This window comes from Chamaea fasciata, unplaced genomic scaffold (assembly GCF_029207755.1).
Source record: "Chamaea fasciata isolate MVZ Bird 193981 ecotype frontalis unplaced genomic scaffold, bChaFas1.0.hap1 SCAF_8, whole genome shotgun sequence".
Lineage (NCBI taxonomy): Eukaryota > Metazoa > Chordata > Aves > Passeriformes > Sylviidae > Chamaea > Chamaea fasciata.
In genome coordinates, this window is record NW_027094093.1 from 24,857,594 (window position 1) to 24,874,912 (window position 17,319).

Sequence of the window (17,319 nt, forward strand, 5' to 3'; positions counted from 1 at the left end):
GGGCCATTAGCATGCTGTGTGCGCAGGGCCGTGGTGATACACTTTGTGTGTGCTGGCCTGCTTGGGCTCACACAGGGGGATCAGCCCTTGAGGTTGGTGTGCTGAGGGGTTATCCCCAGCAATGCAGAAGTAATCCAATCTGCCTCGCCCAGGATCACTGACTGATGGGCACTTCTGCTTTGTCTGTGCCGAAGTCCCTGCTCCCCGGCTCGCCCTGCCTTGGTGCTGACAGCAGTGCACTTCTGCAAGTACTAAATCCTCGTGCTCTTTGAAGCTTTTCCTGCTCTTTCCCTGGCTGGTCCCTGATGGTATTTGCCTTCAAAACTGCACTGCAGCTCAGCAGCACAAGATAGGCAGAGGACCATTCATCCAGCTGACGATTCTTGTTGGCACACCATGGCAATCCGTTACAGATCAGGAAATGTCTGCCTGCTGTTTTTAATCCCAGCTGCCAGAAAGAATAATCAAAAGCATCCAGTACGTCTGACAGCATCTCAGCACAACCATAGGTAATAACATAAGAAATCAATAGCCAATTAAAACTGATCCACAGCATTTGATCTTTCATAGTGCAGTGGGAACAGTAATTAATGGAGCTTGCTTGAAACAGTGACAATTCAAGCTTCCTGCCAAGACTATTGGGGTTTTGTTTTAAATGAGCTTTGCTTTCTAGAGGAGATGCCGGGCTGAGGTAGCCTTGGGGTGTTATCTAACCAGGTCACTTGGGCCCTCAGCATTCAAAGGATTTAGGAGTCAAAGTCACAGCAAAATAAAAAGAAACTGAGAAATGAGGTGTCTTCAGGGTCTTGGTCTTCATCTGTATTGATCCCATTCTCAAAAGGCAAGCAGATGTTTTCATTCAGGTCTCCACAGTCCCCCAAGGTACAAAGCTGGAAGAATCGCTACTGCCTCAGTTTTGAGGAAGCACCAAACCTGTGTGTTGGCTTGATGACACCCTAAAGGCAGAGCACAAGGCAGAGAAGTTCAGTAAATGTCTTTGGAGGAGAGACCTGAGAGCAGCCCACACAGCAAATGTGTGTAGCTTTGGCATACCTGGAAGAGATCTGTGAGAATATACCGAAGCCTTTTGTGCCTTTCAGCTTGATGCACTGCTTGCCATGTTCTTCATGCACTTTTCTACCCAATTTGCATGTAAACTGGAGCTATCAGGAGCTAATTGGAGTGGCCACATCCAGATCCTACCTTCAGAGCAGGCAGTTGGGATAAAGCTAGGCAGCAAAGTTACCTTTTCTTCACCAGGAGCCCCGGTTCGGACACATTCAGCCACAGTGTGCATGCTTTAAAAACCACTGAGCAAATCATTGATCTATCAGCTGTACAGAGGGTTTGTAGACAGGAACAGCCCTCACAGGGCATGTTATGGGGCTCTCAGTCCAGCTGGGCAGGGTCCCTTCTGGGGAGCAATCAGTGTGGGCCCTGTAGCTGGGCCAGCCTCAGGAGAAGCAACACTGCAAAGCTGATCTGACCACTGACTCCTTGGCTGTTATCCAGGAACAGCGGATGCTGGGCAAAATCGAGAAAAGCCACCCCTCTGCCCCTGAAAGAAGGGACCTATTTTTATCCACTGTTGCATTGATTGTTCCATAAGAGAGCAGAGGGGCAGGCGGCACGTGTGCATTGTGTGCTGCCAGCAGTGCAGGGCAGCAGGGGCTCCATGTGCCCACAGGACTCCAGCAGAGCTCCAGCCACTCTCCACAGAGCCAGCATGTCGCTGCTGAGCAAAGAGACACAGCTTTGGACCTGGCTCTGAACCTTCTCCCTCTCTGCAGGGAAGGAACTTGGCTTCTAGCACAATCTGAGCAGCACCTGGGCTTTCCCACGTGTGCATTCAGCTCCACGCTCCTTCCCCACATCCATCTCCAGCAGGGTCCCACTGTTGGAACAGGGCTCCAGAGATGTATTTTATCGTGAATAACCATATGGTGCTCTCTGCTCCAGTGGATCAATGTGTTTAGCATTTAATGAGGGCAACATAATTACCATTTTTGAGGGAAGAAGGAAATTCTTTTGCCTTGTGAACTGCATCTTGTGCTTTCAAGTGTGATACATTACAATGAGAATGGTGCTTTCCTGTCACTAAACTCCTTGACAAAATCAAGTGCCTGGTGTTCCTGGGTTAAGTTTCCATATGTGGGCAGAGGCAGGAGCACTCACCTGCCTGTCACAACCTCTACACTATGGCGGGAAATTCCCTGGTAGGCACCTGGTAGGATCTCCCATGCCAGCTGCACAAACTGTGCTATCTAGTAAGGGATGAAAAAAGTCCTCAGTTCTGTGGCAGGCTGTGTTTTTCCAACTGCCTTCTGTCCTGTCGCTCCTCCTACTACAGCCTGCATCCCCACAGACACATTAGTCCTGGACGTGGAAGCTGTGGTCCATGGCAGGCTGTTGTGGCTGTAGCAGGAGAATTCAACTCCGTGGTCAAAGATGAGATTGTGTCACCCCCCCCATGCATAGTGGATGAGGCTACTTCTGGTGTGTCCCCAGCTCAGTGGGGAGCCAGAAGCAGAGGTAAGAAGAGATTAATATGAAGCCACATTAATCAAGCTTTGGGATCACCTCTTAGAGACTGATTGATGATGGCTACCTACCAGCAGAGTCATCTTTCAACCCAGATACAACAGGCTGTAATGAAGAATATTGCAAACAGGCCCATGGGCTAATTTGCTAAACTTAATTCTTCCTGAAAGTTACTCCCTGAAGCAGTGCTTTTCTTCTGCACCAAGACCCATGAACAACAGCCACAGCCTGTGCCCCTCTGCCCATGGCAGGGCTGGATCCACAATATCCATACTGTGGCAGGTGGGACAATTCACTCTGCTCAGCCACGGCCACATCAAGAACCTTTCTGTGTTCTTCAAAGCTCTTCTCCAGACGTTTGCTGCAGGTTTACCCACATGCAGCTCCTTTCACTGCTGTCATACTTGTGAGCTCAGCATTGGCACATCCCATAGGTGCAGGTAAATCCTTACCTGCCCCTCAGCCTCTGTCAGCATTCACTCATCTGGATATTGCGGCCATTAAGTTCTTCAGCTCTGATGGAAGACCCTTGTATATGCAGAGAAGCAAGGAACATGTTTTGCCATCCTAGAGATCCTAGCTAGTAACAGATCAGAAATAACAGACCCTTGTTCTCTTGGCTTCTACCACCTTCATTAATTTTGAATAGTGCCTCTGTGGGAGAGGTAAAGACCTTTGCAGGGGAGAAGGTGGGGTGAGACCTGTGGGGACATCATCATGAAGCAGAGAGAGGCTGCAGCACCCAAGGTGAAAGGCTCTTGGAAATCTCACAGAAATCCTGGGTTTGCAATAAAAGTTTTGGTTTTGTTTTTGTTCTTTTTCTCATGGCTGTGGAGAACAAAGCAGCACAGGATATGGCTGCACAGGACATGCTGTGTGTCCCAGGAACACATTTATCCCAGCAAAAGGCTGGCCGAATTGCATCATGACCACCTTCTGCCTTACATCCTTGGGATGCCTTCCTGCATGTTGCAGGAGGAAGATGTCCATGTCTCACTCCAGTGAGGCACTAGAAGCAATCACAACGCACATGCCGGCATGTGACATCAGAGGCATCTCAGGTCATGTGCCCTAAATTACCCTGGGGGATGGCAAGGGTGATCTGTACTCACCTTTGTGTCTCTCCTAAGTGGTTTGTATTTCTCTTAGTGAAAGCACAACTGGAAGGTAACTGGAATAGTCTGGAGGAATTGGGCTCAGACAGGATCTGCATCCCTTAGAAAATGAAAAAATTGTGAAGCTATTCTCATTTTTCCTTACAGAATTTCATTTGCTAATAAAAGCAAGAGGGAGGCATTAGTTCTACTTTCAATAAGCAAATGTCATGTTTTGATCATTCTTGAACAAAGCATTTTGCTTTAACATTTAGAGATGACTGCTCATGCTGAGTATTTCAAATTCAGTGTCAGAATTTGGAATACAACATTTAAAAAAAATTCAATTCCAAATGAAACATTTGAACCTGTCTGCAAATACACGTGTGTTCTTCCATTCTGGGGAACAATGTGACTTTTTCAGGTCTCCAAACAAGTATGAAGGCAGATTCCCAAGCCCTGCACAGCACAGTAGTGTTGTCCAGCTTTCCTTTTAAAGGAGTGTCCCTGGGATGTCTGAGGATCAGCATGACTGCACAGGCAGTGCTTTGGTCAGAGTAACATTAGCTATGGCATAGGAAGGCTCAGGACCCAGACCTGGAGGAATGGTTTCCATTGTGCAAACAGAATGAAGTGGAAGCCACATGCTTTTTCTCTCCTCATGAGTATTCAATTCCACAGACTTATGTAGGGAATGTCTGGGAATCTGAAGGTAGAAAAGACCCATAAAATCACCTAGAGACCAGTGCTCTGTTCAGCCTACCTTGAAATTATTATTGACTCCCTTCTTTTAAAGATCTTGCAGTATCTGTCATGCACACAATGAGTGTCTTTCACTTCTTGAACAAAGCCTTTCCAGGATGTGGGGTGTTGCTGTTGTATCCATTTTAAATTCGGAGGAAAAAAGTTTCCAAGAGGATCTACCAGTCCTAGCTACAAAGCAAGGAGGGGAAACTTTAAGAGAGCAAGAGGGCATTATGAGTACTGCCTCCAAGCCCTTCTTTCTTGGCACAGTTATGGGTAGACATACAAGTGGGGAATGGTGCTGGAGAGGCATGATTCAGAAGCAAGGGGTTTTTCTGTTGTTGGAGCTCCCATCTCTATTTATTTACTTGCTTTTTCCAAGAAGAGTCTCATTTATTGCTGACTGCATAACTACAGACTGCCCATTAATCTTGTGCTTTATCATGCCCTGTGAATTAAATACCACAGGAGTAACAAGAGTCCTTTAGGGCTCAACATCCACTTTGCTGTAGTTGTCCACAGCCAGCTGAGTTTATAGGAGTACTTTGGTTTATATCAGTACTTTGCCTGAGCGGGGATTTCTTTGGGTATCATTTTTCGTATTTTCACTGTTATTTCTTCTTTTGGTTGACGGTGATTTTTATCACTGTTTTCAGGCAAGGAGTAAAAATGTACTGGTCTGGGCAGTGCAGGAGGAGGAAGTTGTGGTGGTTGGTAGCTTGTATGTTTACAGCTGGAAGTACTGTGGCACCTCCCAGGGCCATGGTGTTGCTGTGTGCAGCTCCAGCAGTCAGTCCAGCTCCTCTGTCACATCTCTGCAGGACAGCTGGTGTTATTTTCCCATTGCAAACAAACCATGTGGGAGTGATGAACAAAATGAAATTTCATTTCCATTGGACACCTCTTCTCAGCTCCTTAATTTTGGCAGCATTTCCTCATTTTAGGTCTTACCAGCTTGGCCCTACAGGGCCCAGCCCATGTGTTGTGGAGAGCATGGCTGAGCAGGCCTGCCCTAGGATGCAGGCAGCACCTGACAGAGAAGATGCATTACTATGCAGCCATAAAAGCTCCCCAAATGCTCCTACAACACCCTGCCCCCAGCTCCACGAGCTCCACAAGCCCCATGACAGGCAGTCCTACCTGTCAACTCAGTTCATCCTGCTGAATAAAGCCTTCCTCCTCCCACAGCTACAAATGCCATGTCTGTGGGGTGGACAGCTCCCACTTCCAGGAGGAACCTTGGAAGCATCCTGTGCACACAGGAATTAGTGCTGCATACTTGTGTCACATGAACTCGTGACATGCTGCAGTGTCACAATCTGGAAATTGTTTCTTGCCACGTAGCTCAGCTGCATCCTGCAAAATCACAGTGCTTCCTGGGGGAGGGATGCTGCCAGCTGCCACAACAGGTACTCTCAGCAGTACTAAAAGAGCTGCCTCCTCTCCCCAGCCCCCCCCACTGCCCCAGGATCACTCACCTGGTGGAGCAGCAGCTGTGGGGGCTCTCTGAGGTGCCAGCACGCTAGATCCATATACACCTGGCGGAGTTCTTGCTGACTCTGGGGCTGGGTGTTAATGGCTGCAGAGAGCTTGGGACGCAGCATAGTGACCTGCCCAGATGGGATCTGCTGCTCCCGTGGCTCTGCCAGATGGACTGGGGGAAGCAGGGAAGGAGAAGGGCTGTCACTGCACTTGAGGGGGGTGGAGGTCCTAGCCCACCAGGGGCTGAGGAAGCTCTGAGGCACAGCAGCCTTTGAACGAGGAGAAACAAGCTGTAATGAACACAAGGTTTTCTGGTTAGTCAGCAGTTGAAGGTTATGGGCCAGCTTGTTTATGCTGTAGTGACTCAAAATGGAAGAGTCCAAACCTCCATAAAATAACTTCCTCAAGACTGGGAACAGCTTCTCTGTGTACACTGGTGGGAGCTCTTCCCTGGCCATGGAGGTATCAGTCTCTGAGGGGCTCAATTTCAGTTTTGCTGGAGTCATGGCCCTGTGGCCTAGGAGATCCAAGTGTGGCATCCACTGCTGGGAAAGCCGTGTGACAGTAAAACCTCACTACAGTCAATGCACTGTTTTGTCTTCCCTAGGTCCATGGGTTCTGTGATGGCCATGTCATCCAGTGATAACAGCACTCAACAAGAGTCCAGCCATGCAGACATCCCTGTTCTGCTGAGCCAAAACTCAGTTCAGATTCATACATAATCAGTTCTTTAGGCATTAAAAAAAAAAAAAAGTGCATTGAGAATGATTGATAAGAAAATGCCTGATTATAATCAGCTAATTATTTTTCCATATGTTAAGCATTCACTGAAGCTCTAATCATTATGAATACATTTTCAATTTATCTCGTTCAATGCTGGCAATTGCTAACTTTGCACACCCTCTAGTACAGTTTCAGCATTATTCAGAGCAGACCTTTTCTAGAAGTCTTGTGGACTAGAGAAATCCTGATCCCTGGTCCTGTGTCTTGCAGCTTCCAGAAATGTCTAAAAGACAGCACTATATGTTCCAGGCTAACCATTGTGAACTATTCCTGTATACATGGTAGACTGTTCCGCTCTTGAAACATTCTGGTGACAAAAAGTATATTTTGGAGAGTGGAGATAACAGTTGTGAAGGAATCTATACTTCCTATTCGATTTCCCCAGAAAGCAAAGACTCCCTGAAAATTTGAATGTATCAGTAGTTTGTATGGGAAGCAACTGTATAATGAAAGCATTCCAGAACTGAAGAAAAGTAAGATGTGAGAATAATGGACTCCAGAAAAGCAGCGGCAGCAGCCCCAGGGGAGCAGAGCAGCGAGTGTCTCTTGGGAAGAGAATCTGAAGGATAAAAGAGCTGTGAACAGCTCACAGCTGCCAAAAGGGATGATACTAAAGGCACAGCAGCAAACTGTGCCTGTGCAGGGGGAAGCTCAGAAGCGTGGGAAGAGAGCACAGAGGCTGCATCAGGAACTCTTTGAGGACCCAAAATCAGAAGCTGTAATCACACAAAAGGCAGAAAGAATAACCTTCAACTAATGAAAAGTCTCTAGAAATCACACAGGCATGGGGAGCTGTCAGAGTCGAGCCCCAAGATGACCATCCCAAGATTCAAAAGGCAAAAAGAACTGGATCCATAAGCATACATGAAGAACAAGGCAAGTCTAAGAGCTCAAAAAGTATTTGATAACAAAGAGCCAAATAGTTAAATGTTGCCTTTGTTTCAGTCTTCAAAACTTAACTAAAATAATTTTAATGAGGAGAAAGGAGCCCAGGGCAGAATCAGAAAAGAACAGCCTCAAAAATATTCAAATGAGTTAGCTCTGTCCTTGCCAGCATGTCCTAATGAACTTCAGAGGAAGCTGCAGGAACGGTGGCTGACCCATGAGCATTTCATCATCAGGAAGTTGAGGAGGATTCAGGAGGTGCCAGGCAGCTGGGGAAATGCAAGCAGAGTACCTAGCTTTAAATATAATCTCTATTGGATAATGAAGGCAGGCACTGAGGATCAAGGAAATGAAGGGCAAATCAGCTTAACTGATTCATAGAAAGACACCGAATATTTTTTAGCTAACCAATTGGTGAGCACAGGAGTATAACCAGATGTAATTTGCAAGGGTAATTGTACTAGTGGCTAAGGAGGAAGCCATTAGTTTAGTATGCTCTGACTTGGGCAATGCTCTTGGTGCTTTGCCTTTGGATTCTCCTACCAGAGAAGCGTGCTCTAGATTAAATAACTATAATGCAGGTGTACAGCCAATGGAGAAACTGCTTTCTCAGTAGTTCTCAGTGCTGTGCTGGAAACTGGAAGCACATTTCAAGTAGAGAGTCTTTTGGACTCTGCTCTCTTCAATATTTTTATTAATGACTTAGATAGTTAAATAGGATGTGCTGTTATAAAATTCACAGGTGACACCAAGCTTGGAAAGGCTGCAAGCACTTTGGAGGATCAGATCAGCATTTGAAATTTGAAATTATCTTGGCAAATTGGAGGAGTCAACAAGATGTAATTGAATAAAGAGAAGTGCAAAGCATTACCCTTAGGAATGAGAAATCAGAATCCCAAACACAAGTTGCACCAGTCACACTGCTGAAGACAGTGACTTACCAGTTTATTTCAGCAGGGCAGGTGGGCTGTAACACCGCTGATTCTGCCCCTCTCTGCTCTGGGGACTGCACCCTGCTGGGGAGTTCACTTGCAGAAAAAGGGAGATGAAATGAAGAGGTTCTGGGGATGATGAACAGGAATGAAGAGGTTTTGGAGATCATGAACAGAATTGAGGAGGAGGACATTAACCCATTTCCAGCCTGGTCAGCTCCAAGGTTCACAGCTCTTCTCCCAATCAGCCCAAGTGCAGAGTCACATTGATGCCATGACATTGTTTACAAAACTCCTCTCCCGGTCCTTGTTTCACCCTTTTCCCCATTTCCTGAAGAGCACAGCTCTGCAGCCTTGAGTATCAGCCACAGGAGCATCTAAGTATGCCAGGCTGTTCAGAAAACTTGCAATATTCAGCTGGAACTGACCTGGGCACAATGGTGAGGAATGCCAGATACTTTGTACCCCTTTCCAAGCCTGTATTTCCTGCAACAGATCATTCTGGCTCTCTTTCCCTGGTTTATCATCAGCCACTTTCCTGTTCTTAGGTCAAGATAAAAGGCAACTAAGGATGGAGCAAATAGGATAAGATTAAGGCAAAAAGATGAGTGAGGGCTGAGCTGGTGGAGCTTTGGAAACAAAAGTGCAGGAATTTGAGATTGTCACAAAAGATTAAAGAATTCACAGAAAGGCGGGGAAGGGTTTGTGTATGCAATGATGTCAATAGAGAGAAAGCCTGGCAAATAAAGTGTTACCTCCCAGAAATCTTGGTTTACCTTGGCCTGAGTCATGACTGCTCTGGAGGCAAACATTAAGCTTTGATCACAGCTGCCATAATCTTCCCCTGACACCCAATAATGAAAGCAACAGAAACAGGCTGAAGCATGGCAGCTGTCTGGCTGAGATGAAATTGCATTTGAAAAGGAAAACAAAAAGGCAAAGTCCTGCTGAAGGTGAAAACAAGAGGTGACAGGACAGGGCCTTTTTGAGAAGGTAACTGGCTGGAATGGACGGTGATTTTTCCTCCTGTAGATAATATGAGTGTCAGTGCAGGGGTGATGTGCCACCCACTGTCAGCAGAAGCCCTGTTTTGGTGGTTTCCTTTACTGGCAAACAGGTGAAACAGTTCCTGCTCCCTGCTTCTTTCAAGAAGCTTCTTGAAATTTACCTGCTTCTTTCAAGAAAATGCATGGCAAGTGTTGGAATAGGAGGAAGGTTAATTAGAGGCTGAAAGTTCACGGGAAAATATCACTTGGTGGCAGAGACTGACCATGTTCAGGAGTTCACTGCATGTCATTTCTGGGAAACTGCTGCTCCCAAGTTGCTTTAAATTGGAGGCTCACAACTCCCGGGTTAATCTCACAGGATGGTGGTACAGCAACTGATCCACGCTTCCCCATGTAGAGACACGAACACAATTCCCTTGTTGCATCTGCCAGTGTTCTTCCATCAGCCCTTCTGGCCCTTGGGCTGAGGACCTTTCTCTTGATCAGTTTTCTTACATGCCCACTGACCCAATGCACCTCTGTCTCATCTAATCCCAAGAGAGTCCGGCTTTCAACAATTTTTAGATCAAGGAATTTCATCCAATGCTGGTCCAGCCAGGTCTCTACATGAGAAAATGGGAATGAGAGCAGCACATCATGAGTGCCCACATTCCATGGGAGTTTCACTTCACCAGCACTACAAACTAGAGATTTCATGAAGTAGGCAACAATCTGGACTGGCAAGTTTTTGTACAACTCACAGAAATTTTCTTTCTGAAGAGGCTGGTTTTCACAGAGGATCCACTGAGAACAGATTTTGTGAAGCAGAAGAGAGCGAGATAAAATGAGGAGGAATAGAAAAGGACCAGGACACTCCCAGAATCCACCTGAAACTCTGATATAGACATTTCTGTGTTGAGGACTGCACAAAGAGAGACGTTCACACCGACCTGCAATCTTACACACTCACAGAGAGAATTTGGCTTATAGAATAATTGCTTCTAAATGGACACCTCAGGTTGAATACAGTCCTTCCTAAAGGACTCCCCACTGAATTCTGACCTTTAAATTGAATGTTTCACTCTGTCAGCAAGAATGATTATTGACGGAGAGAAGTTTTTGTTACGGGATGCACAGAGCTCAATGCAGGAATTCCAATCCTAAATTATCTGAGGCAGACAAAGTTTGTTTCAATGAGAGCATTAAGCACCCTGCCGCTTGATATTAACTGACAGACTCTAGCTTACTCTTGGCACTTCCTCTTGTAAATGAATCACTGTTACTTCCGCTTTCATGCCCACCCCTCCACTTGGTTCCTTCTTAATTTTACAGCTTCCTGAGCTTGACACTGGGAAATCGATAAGTAATTTAGAGCCCAGTAAATACAGATGAAAACAAGTTATTTTGTACTTTTATAAATATTTGGAAACCAGAACTGTCTAAGAAAACAGCTGCTCAGTTGACTCAGCAACCCATCCATCAGCATCACACAGTTAATTGCATAAGATCATAAACATTTATAATTAGAAGGCAAACAAACAAGAATTTTATAAACAGCCCTCTTGAATCAGGCTGCACATTAAATATTTGTGATAAGGTAATTAAGAATAGATTTACAGTCCTGGCTTGGTGTTTAATACTTTGTAGAATGGATTTGATTCTACGGAGAATGTTCTACAGCCAAAGAGAAAACATTTGATTTTGGCTCTTTTATCCCGGGCTTAAAGTGGTCTCTGAGAAACACTGAGAAGCATTGATCAGAGTGGAATTTCATTCATTAGCGATCAGACAGCTCATTTAAATGTATGTCGAATGTCCCTTGTCATGGGCTGATCCACTTCAGGCATGCTTCAAAGCTCTGTCTCCTTGGCTGAATCTAGAGGCTTTCCCTAAGTCCTGCTTTTTATGGTTGATGCTTTGATCAGACCACGTCAGAATTCTCAACCATGTTTCAAAGCAGGGAGGAAACCCCACATTTTTGTATTATGACATCATGGGGTTTGGTTCTAAAAAGCCAGCAGCACTGCAGGGTTATGGCTGTGCAATCTCAGTGGCCTGTGGGAACCAGAAGGGTAGTGCTCTCTCATACTGTAGTGCCCTACACCATTCCCAGTCCCAAAATAATCAGATCTACATACAAGCTATCCAGTGGAGTTACTTGTACAGTCACTGAGCAGGCTCAGCATCCCATTTCAATGAATGTCAGTCCCCCTGAAACTAACCTGTGGTCAAGTCAGCAGGGCTCCTAGTTATGCTTAGAACCAGGGAGGCTAGAAACTCAGTCTGTACTGAAGCAGTGATTTAAATTCTCTAACATCAGATGCTGATCCTAAGAAACCAAGTGGCTGCATCCCATCAGTGAGTAATGGGGAGATCAGCCCCAAGCGTAAGGTGACCTTCAGATATTTTGGGGTCTGATGTGGCACAGGTTTTCTCCAGTAATTATCTGCCGTCAGAAACTAGAATTATCGGGAAAAGGTAGGTAGTGGGTAAAGCTGTAACATTAGATTAATCAGGAATAGCTGTAAACCACTTTATTCTGTCTACATGTTGTTGGTCAAGTCAGCCCTTTGTTTAGGCATGGGTTTGATACTTGTGAGTCTTGCTCTTATATTTTTATGCTTGCAACAGGAAGGCAAGAGAGCTACTCTTCTTAGAAAGGTTTTTGATAATTTTGATCCTGGCCCAGAATGGTGAAGCCTTCATCATTAAGGACAATGAAGCCATTGATGTGCTAACTCACCCAGTCCTGCCTGCTGGTCTGGCTTCAGTTACATGGGACACAAAGGCACTTTCCTAAGAGACAGATGGCTTCAAAGCAGGGACACTCAGACTCCCCTCATTCCATATAAATCCCATTCTCTAGCAAACCTTGTGAGATATATTACAGTGTGCCAGCTAAGCCAGTCTACAGGAGATATTGCAGCTTCCTCCAGCTTCAGTGGAGAAGAAGACCTGTGTTGCAGCCACTGGTAGACCTAGTGCTTCCACAGGGTCTAGTCAGAGTGTGGCAACTTCCATAATAATAGCAGAGCTTAATACTCAAGTACTGTCATCATCCAAGCAACTAAAATTATTTAATTCCTTAGTCCTCATGCAAGAGTGGGGAGGATGATGGAGACAGCTGGGAGATGGGATAACAGCTGGGTTATTGAGGGTCCTGAGCTGCTCCTTCTCTTATGAACACAGAGACCATTAGCAGTGTGGGGTCCTACAGCCCAGAGCCATCCCCAGACATCAGCCCTGTGTGCGTGGGTGGGCAGCAGGACACAGGCACTGCGTGCATGCTCTGCACACACTGGGAGCTCCTCTGTCCTTTCTGTCAAGCATGCTGAGCTCCCCCTTGAAAGGAGGCAGTGATGTTTGACTAGGTACGACTCTGCAGATGAGCAAAACTTTGTCTTGGATAACAAACCACTTACGGGTATAGACAGACCTCTTTTTCCACTCAGTTGCTGCCTATGGCCTCCACAGGTGTGTCTGCTCTGCTGCTGTGTGTGTGGGGAGAGACACGGGCTGTGCACACACACGGCGCTGGTGCAGCAGCCGTCACTGACACGTCAGCTGCAGTTGCACCCCCTCCAAACACACGCCTGAGCTCGGTGAATCATGCCTATGCAGCATGCAAAATTAGCCCAGTGAGAGATAAACCTTGGGCATTTGTTGGTAAACAGATAGTCTTTTGCTGTAAGAGCATAACTCACCGTGCTCCATTTACTATCCGTTTATTGATGGCTGAGATAAAACTGTAATCCCTTTAATTCAGGGGAAAAAGGGATCCAGCAGAGGAGGAGCACCAGTCAGTAATTAAAATACAGGATTTATCATTGAGAAAGCACTGGCTGGAGAACTGAGCTTAACCAGCTAACTGGGGGAAGATGCTGGGGAAGGTTTATGGCTCTTTCTAAAGTTTTGTTTGTGTTTTATGTTTATTTCTTTCCACCTTCCCTCCAGGTCTAATAATACACGAAGGGCCCTCGGTTTACCGGATTTTTAAACGGTGGCAGGCGGTCAATCAGCAGTGGAAAGTGCTGAACTATGACAAAACAAAGGACATGGAGGAGCAAAAAACAGGGACCAGGACAAATCAGCGCCCCTCCTCCCAAAACACCCACTCGTCGTCCACTGGTGGTACAGCCACTAACTCCGCTCCAGCCGACAGCGGGGCACGGGCTGCCGGCCATGCCACAGGCACCCTCTCTGACCACCACTGTGCTTATACCATCCTGCATATACTCAGCCACCTGAGGCCTCACGAACAGAGGAGTCAGTCTAGTAGTAACAGAGAGCTCGTCATGAGGGTCACGACGGTCTGAGCCGAGGAATTCAGGAGGCCTTAACACGAAGCGGAGGAGACAAAGAACTCATAAAGCAGAGGAGCATGGTGTGCCTTTTTCTTTCTCTTTCCTTTTCTTTTTTCTTGTTTTTTTTTCCTTCTCTCCTTTTCTTTTTTCAGTAACTGCACAAGATATAAGAGGCGGCACCTGGCCAGCTAAGGAAAAAAGCAGGTGGAGGGAGAGCTGCACACTCATGCTAAAGAGGTTAATGTTTTCCAGCCTGTTTAAAAAAAAAGAAAAAAAAAAAAAGAAAAAATAACAACACAAATCACAAAAAAAAAAAAAAAAAAAACCAACAAAACAAGTGCAATACAGACTACAAACTGAGTAGGCAGAGTTCTGGGGAAGCAGAGGAACAGACGGTTTAGCATGTCTTACAAATCCTATTACCTGGAATAGGTAACGCTCTGTGCACAGCCCCTGTACACACACGCACGCGCACACAAACACACACGTAGTGTGAGATTTATAAAAACGTGGAAGGGAACAAACAATTAACAAAATATTTGGAGTGTTTTTATTTTCCAGACTCCAGTTAACCAGGGCTATGAGTTGTTTTGTTTCATGGGTCACTGGAGCCTTGTTTGATTTACCATGGGGTACCTGAAGTGAAATGGCTGGGGATTTTTCAGTATTGATTTACAGAAGAGAGATTGAATCATCTCACTCAGAAAATCTTAACAAAATCCAGGCATACCCAAATTTCACCAAGAAGCCTGTTTTTTTCATAATGTTCCTGACAAGGGGTTTGTGAGGGTAAAACTGGGAGGGGGGAGGGCGCTCCATGACCTTTATTTGACGTATAGGCATTTTTGGCAAATTTTGTACAAACGTTCCGCAGGTGTTTCAAGCACAAGTACTGGTGTGATTCATGCCTTCATAACCCCAAATCCAGCATCCAGACCTTGCCACCCACACACATCATTTTCCATGCAGACATTCCAGGTTAATTTCCTTCCATTTTACTCTAATCACAAGAAGCTGGCCCGTCTTTGGTGGGTTTCTGCTCCCTTGCTGATTCAGACACTCATGCATTAGAGATGTACTTTTTTTTTTTGGTGTCTGTATCTCTGCTGCTCTATTTGCAACAGTCTCACTCAGTCTTGTAGGCTGATCCTTTCACATCCAGTCTGTTAGTTTATTACAGTCTATTCCATTCAATCATCCAAAAGAGAGTTAGTCTGAAGAGGGAGCACAGTTGCTGACTGACTGTGTAGCACTTCTAATAAGTCTCCTTCTCTGGGATATATCCTCGAAGGAATCGGTTGCTCTTCAGGAACATTCTCTTTCAATGCACAATGGCTGAATCATTTGTGGATATTAAAGGGACACTGTCAAGTACTTTTTAAATAGTTTTTAGGGTTTGGGCTTTTTTTACTCTCCATTGTTTGTAATATTCTCTTACAAGCTTGAAAATAAAATTTCTTTCCCTAATGATTTTGTCCTTTTCCATTTGGGCATGTACGGTTCTCTCCACTCACCCCATTCCTTTCACCATCCCTATCCTTCTCCTCCCCACCTTTCTTCTGCCACAGGGGAAATCCATATTTCTGATTTCCTGCTGACTATCCTTATTCTATGGAGGGTATGTCCCAGCTCTGCAGGGTTGAGTTATTTTGCAGCTGCCACAGAGGAAGCATAAGAGCAGGAATCCTAAAAATATAGAGATCAGCTAATTGAGAAGCAAAAGCTATCCAAAACAATGACCCTATAGTGATCAAGCCTGAGCCCAGCTCCCTCCAAAATCAAGATTATGTCTTCAGCCAAACTGCATCCATTTAGCAGCAGTGCCAAGCAACGTTGCACGATGGCTGAATGCAGCTGCCCTCCATCATCATACCAGCACCTCTCACACCTTCTGTGGAGACAGGGCAAATGTGGGCGCTACCAGCTCCTTTGGCAGCCAGGTTGTCACAGGTCAGGTGTTTCTGGACTGGAGAAGGTGTCAGACTTCAGCCTGTGTTTGAACACAGCAGCCATTCTGCAACACTGAAGATGGAGGTTAGCAGCTTAAGGCAAGGTCATATTTTTCACCTCGATTACTTGACAGTGTCCCTTTAAATATCAGAATGCAACAGAACAGGTACTTACTTCTCTGGCAGAGAATGTGGGAGGTAGAACACCGTCCAAGAAAGCCAGCTTGCTGAGGACCAGTGTGAAACAGCATGGTTTCTGAGGCCAGTGTACCTTTGTCTGACCAGATTTACTATCTACCAAAGAGTGCTTTTGGCAGAGGGGAGAAAAGAGATGGTGGTGGGCAGAGGGAGAGGGAAGGGGCAATTCCAATCATCTCTGAAAGTAGCTATCCCCCAGAAGGAAGGTGTTGAAATGGATGATCTCTGGAAGAACTGCTTCAGTAGAGAGAAATCTGGCCAAAGCAAGCAAACACAGCAGCCTCTCAGCCCCATGCCTGTTCTGGAAGCTGTCCTCATTCCAAGAGATGAGTAATTATAGTGTTTTTGGGAAGGGGGAAGCATACACAGATGAAGGGACAGCTGTTACCCATGATGTCGTTTCCCTCCCTGCCCTCCACTCATTTAACATGGAGAAGTCAAATTCCTTTAATTTGGCTAACAGATAGAATTTGAAGAGGTCAGAAGCACAACTTGCTGTGAAAGAGTGGTGTACTCTGAGCACACAGGACTCTGCATACTCTCACTCCAGCTCTGCCACTGACTCTGTAGCCTTGGGCTGTTTGGCTCAGTCCCCCCTCCACGCAAAGGGGGAATAACAATACGTAACTACCTCACAGGGGTGTTGTGAGAATCCACGTTGGTAAAGCCTGTTGAAGTGCTAAGTCTACCCCCGGTAGTCACGATGTGTGTGGTGGGGGTGAGCAGCGCTGCCCTTTTGCTGGTTACAGTCTGAACCACAGCGGGAGTCCCACCGGCCTTCTCCTGCTGGGAGACCCTCCTTGACCTGAAGCGGGGGCTGTCGTCCGAGTGCCCTCTCCTCCATTGCATGACATTTTAAGCGGCTGTGAGGTGCAGGGTAGTGACAGACATGAAGTCCTACTTGACCAGGGATTTGCTACAACGTTTTCTATATCTGTGGGGTTTGTTGGTTTGTTTTTTTCCATATATTGTGCTTAGAAATAAACTTTTCACTTAGGGCTGGCGGTTTGGGGTCTATTCTGTTGCATGGCAATGTATACAAGTCTTATTGTCTGTCTTACTGTGCAAATGATCCCGCAGCCCAGTTTCAGAGATGGGCATGGTCTGAGCCTTTTCACAGCGGCATAAGACTCAAAAGCCTGTCTAGACTGTTTAATATTTAAACAACACTATGAATTTGTCAATTGTATGTGTTCTGTGCAATACGAAGCATGTCATTAGCTGGCTTGATGGGCAGAGGGGCTAAAGGAAGGTCAAAACTTGTTCGAAAAGCTTCATACATGTGCCAGCATGGAGCCGAAGGGCTGCCACCAGCAAAGCAAACTCGGGGGAAGCCATTGGAAACTGTTTTCAGAACAGTTTACTCCAGAACAAGGTACTTCTGAGTTTACGAACTTCTAGGCTGCCAGCCTGAGAGAACA

General features: G+C 45.9%; 1 protein-coding gene across 1 annotated transcript in view; it reads left to right on the top strand.

Annotated features, from left to right (window-relative positions):
* The window catches only part of MARCHF4 (membrane associated ring-CH-type finger 4), a 96,732-nt gene extending 79,835 nt beyond the window's left edge, over positions 1–16,897 (top strand). Inside the window, exon 4 of the mRNA XM_066190202.1 lies at positions 13,402–16,897. Within this exon, the coding sequence (XP_066046299.1) occupies positions 13,402–13,763 (362 nt within the window). The 3' untranslated portion in view covers positions 13,764–16,897. The remainder of the gene's footprint in view (positions 1–13,401) is intronic.
* Positions 16,898–17,319: the final 422 nt, after the last annotated feature.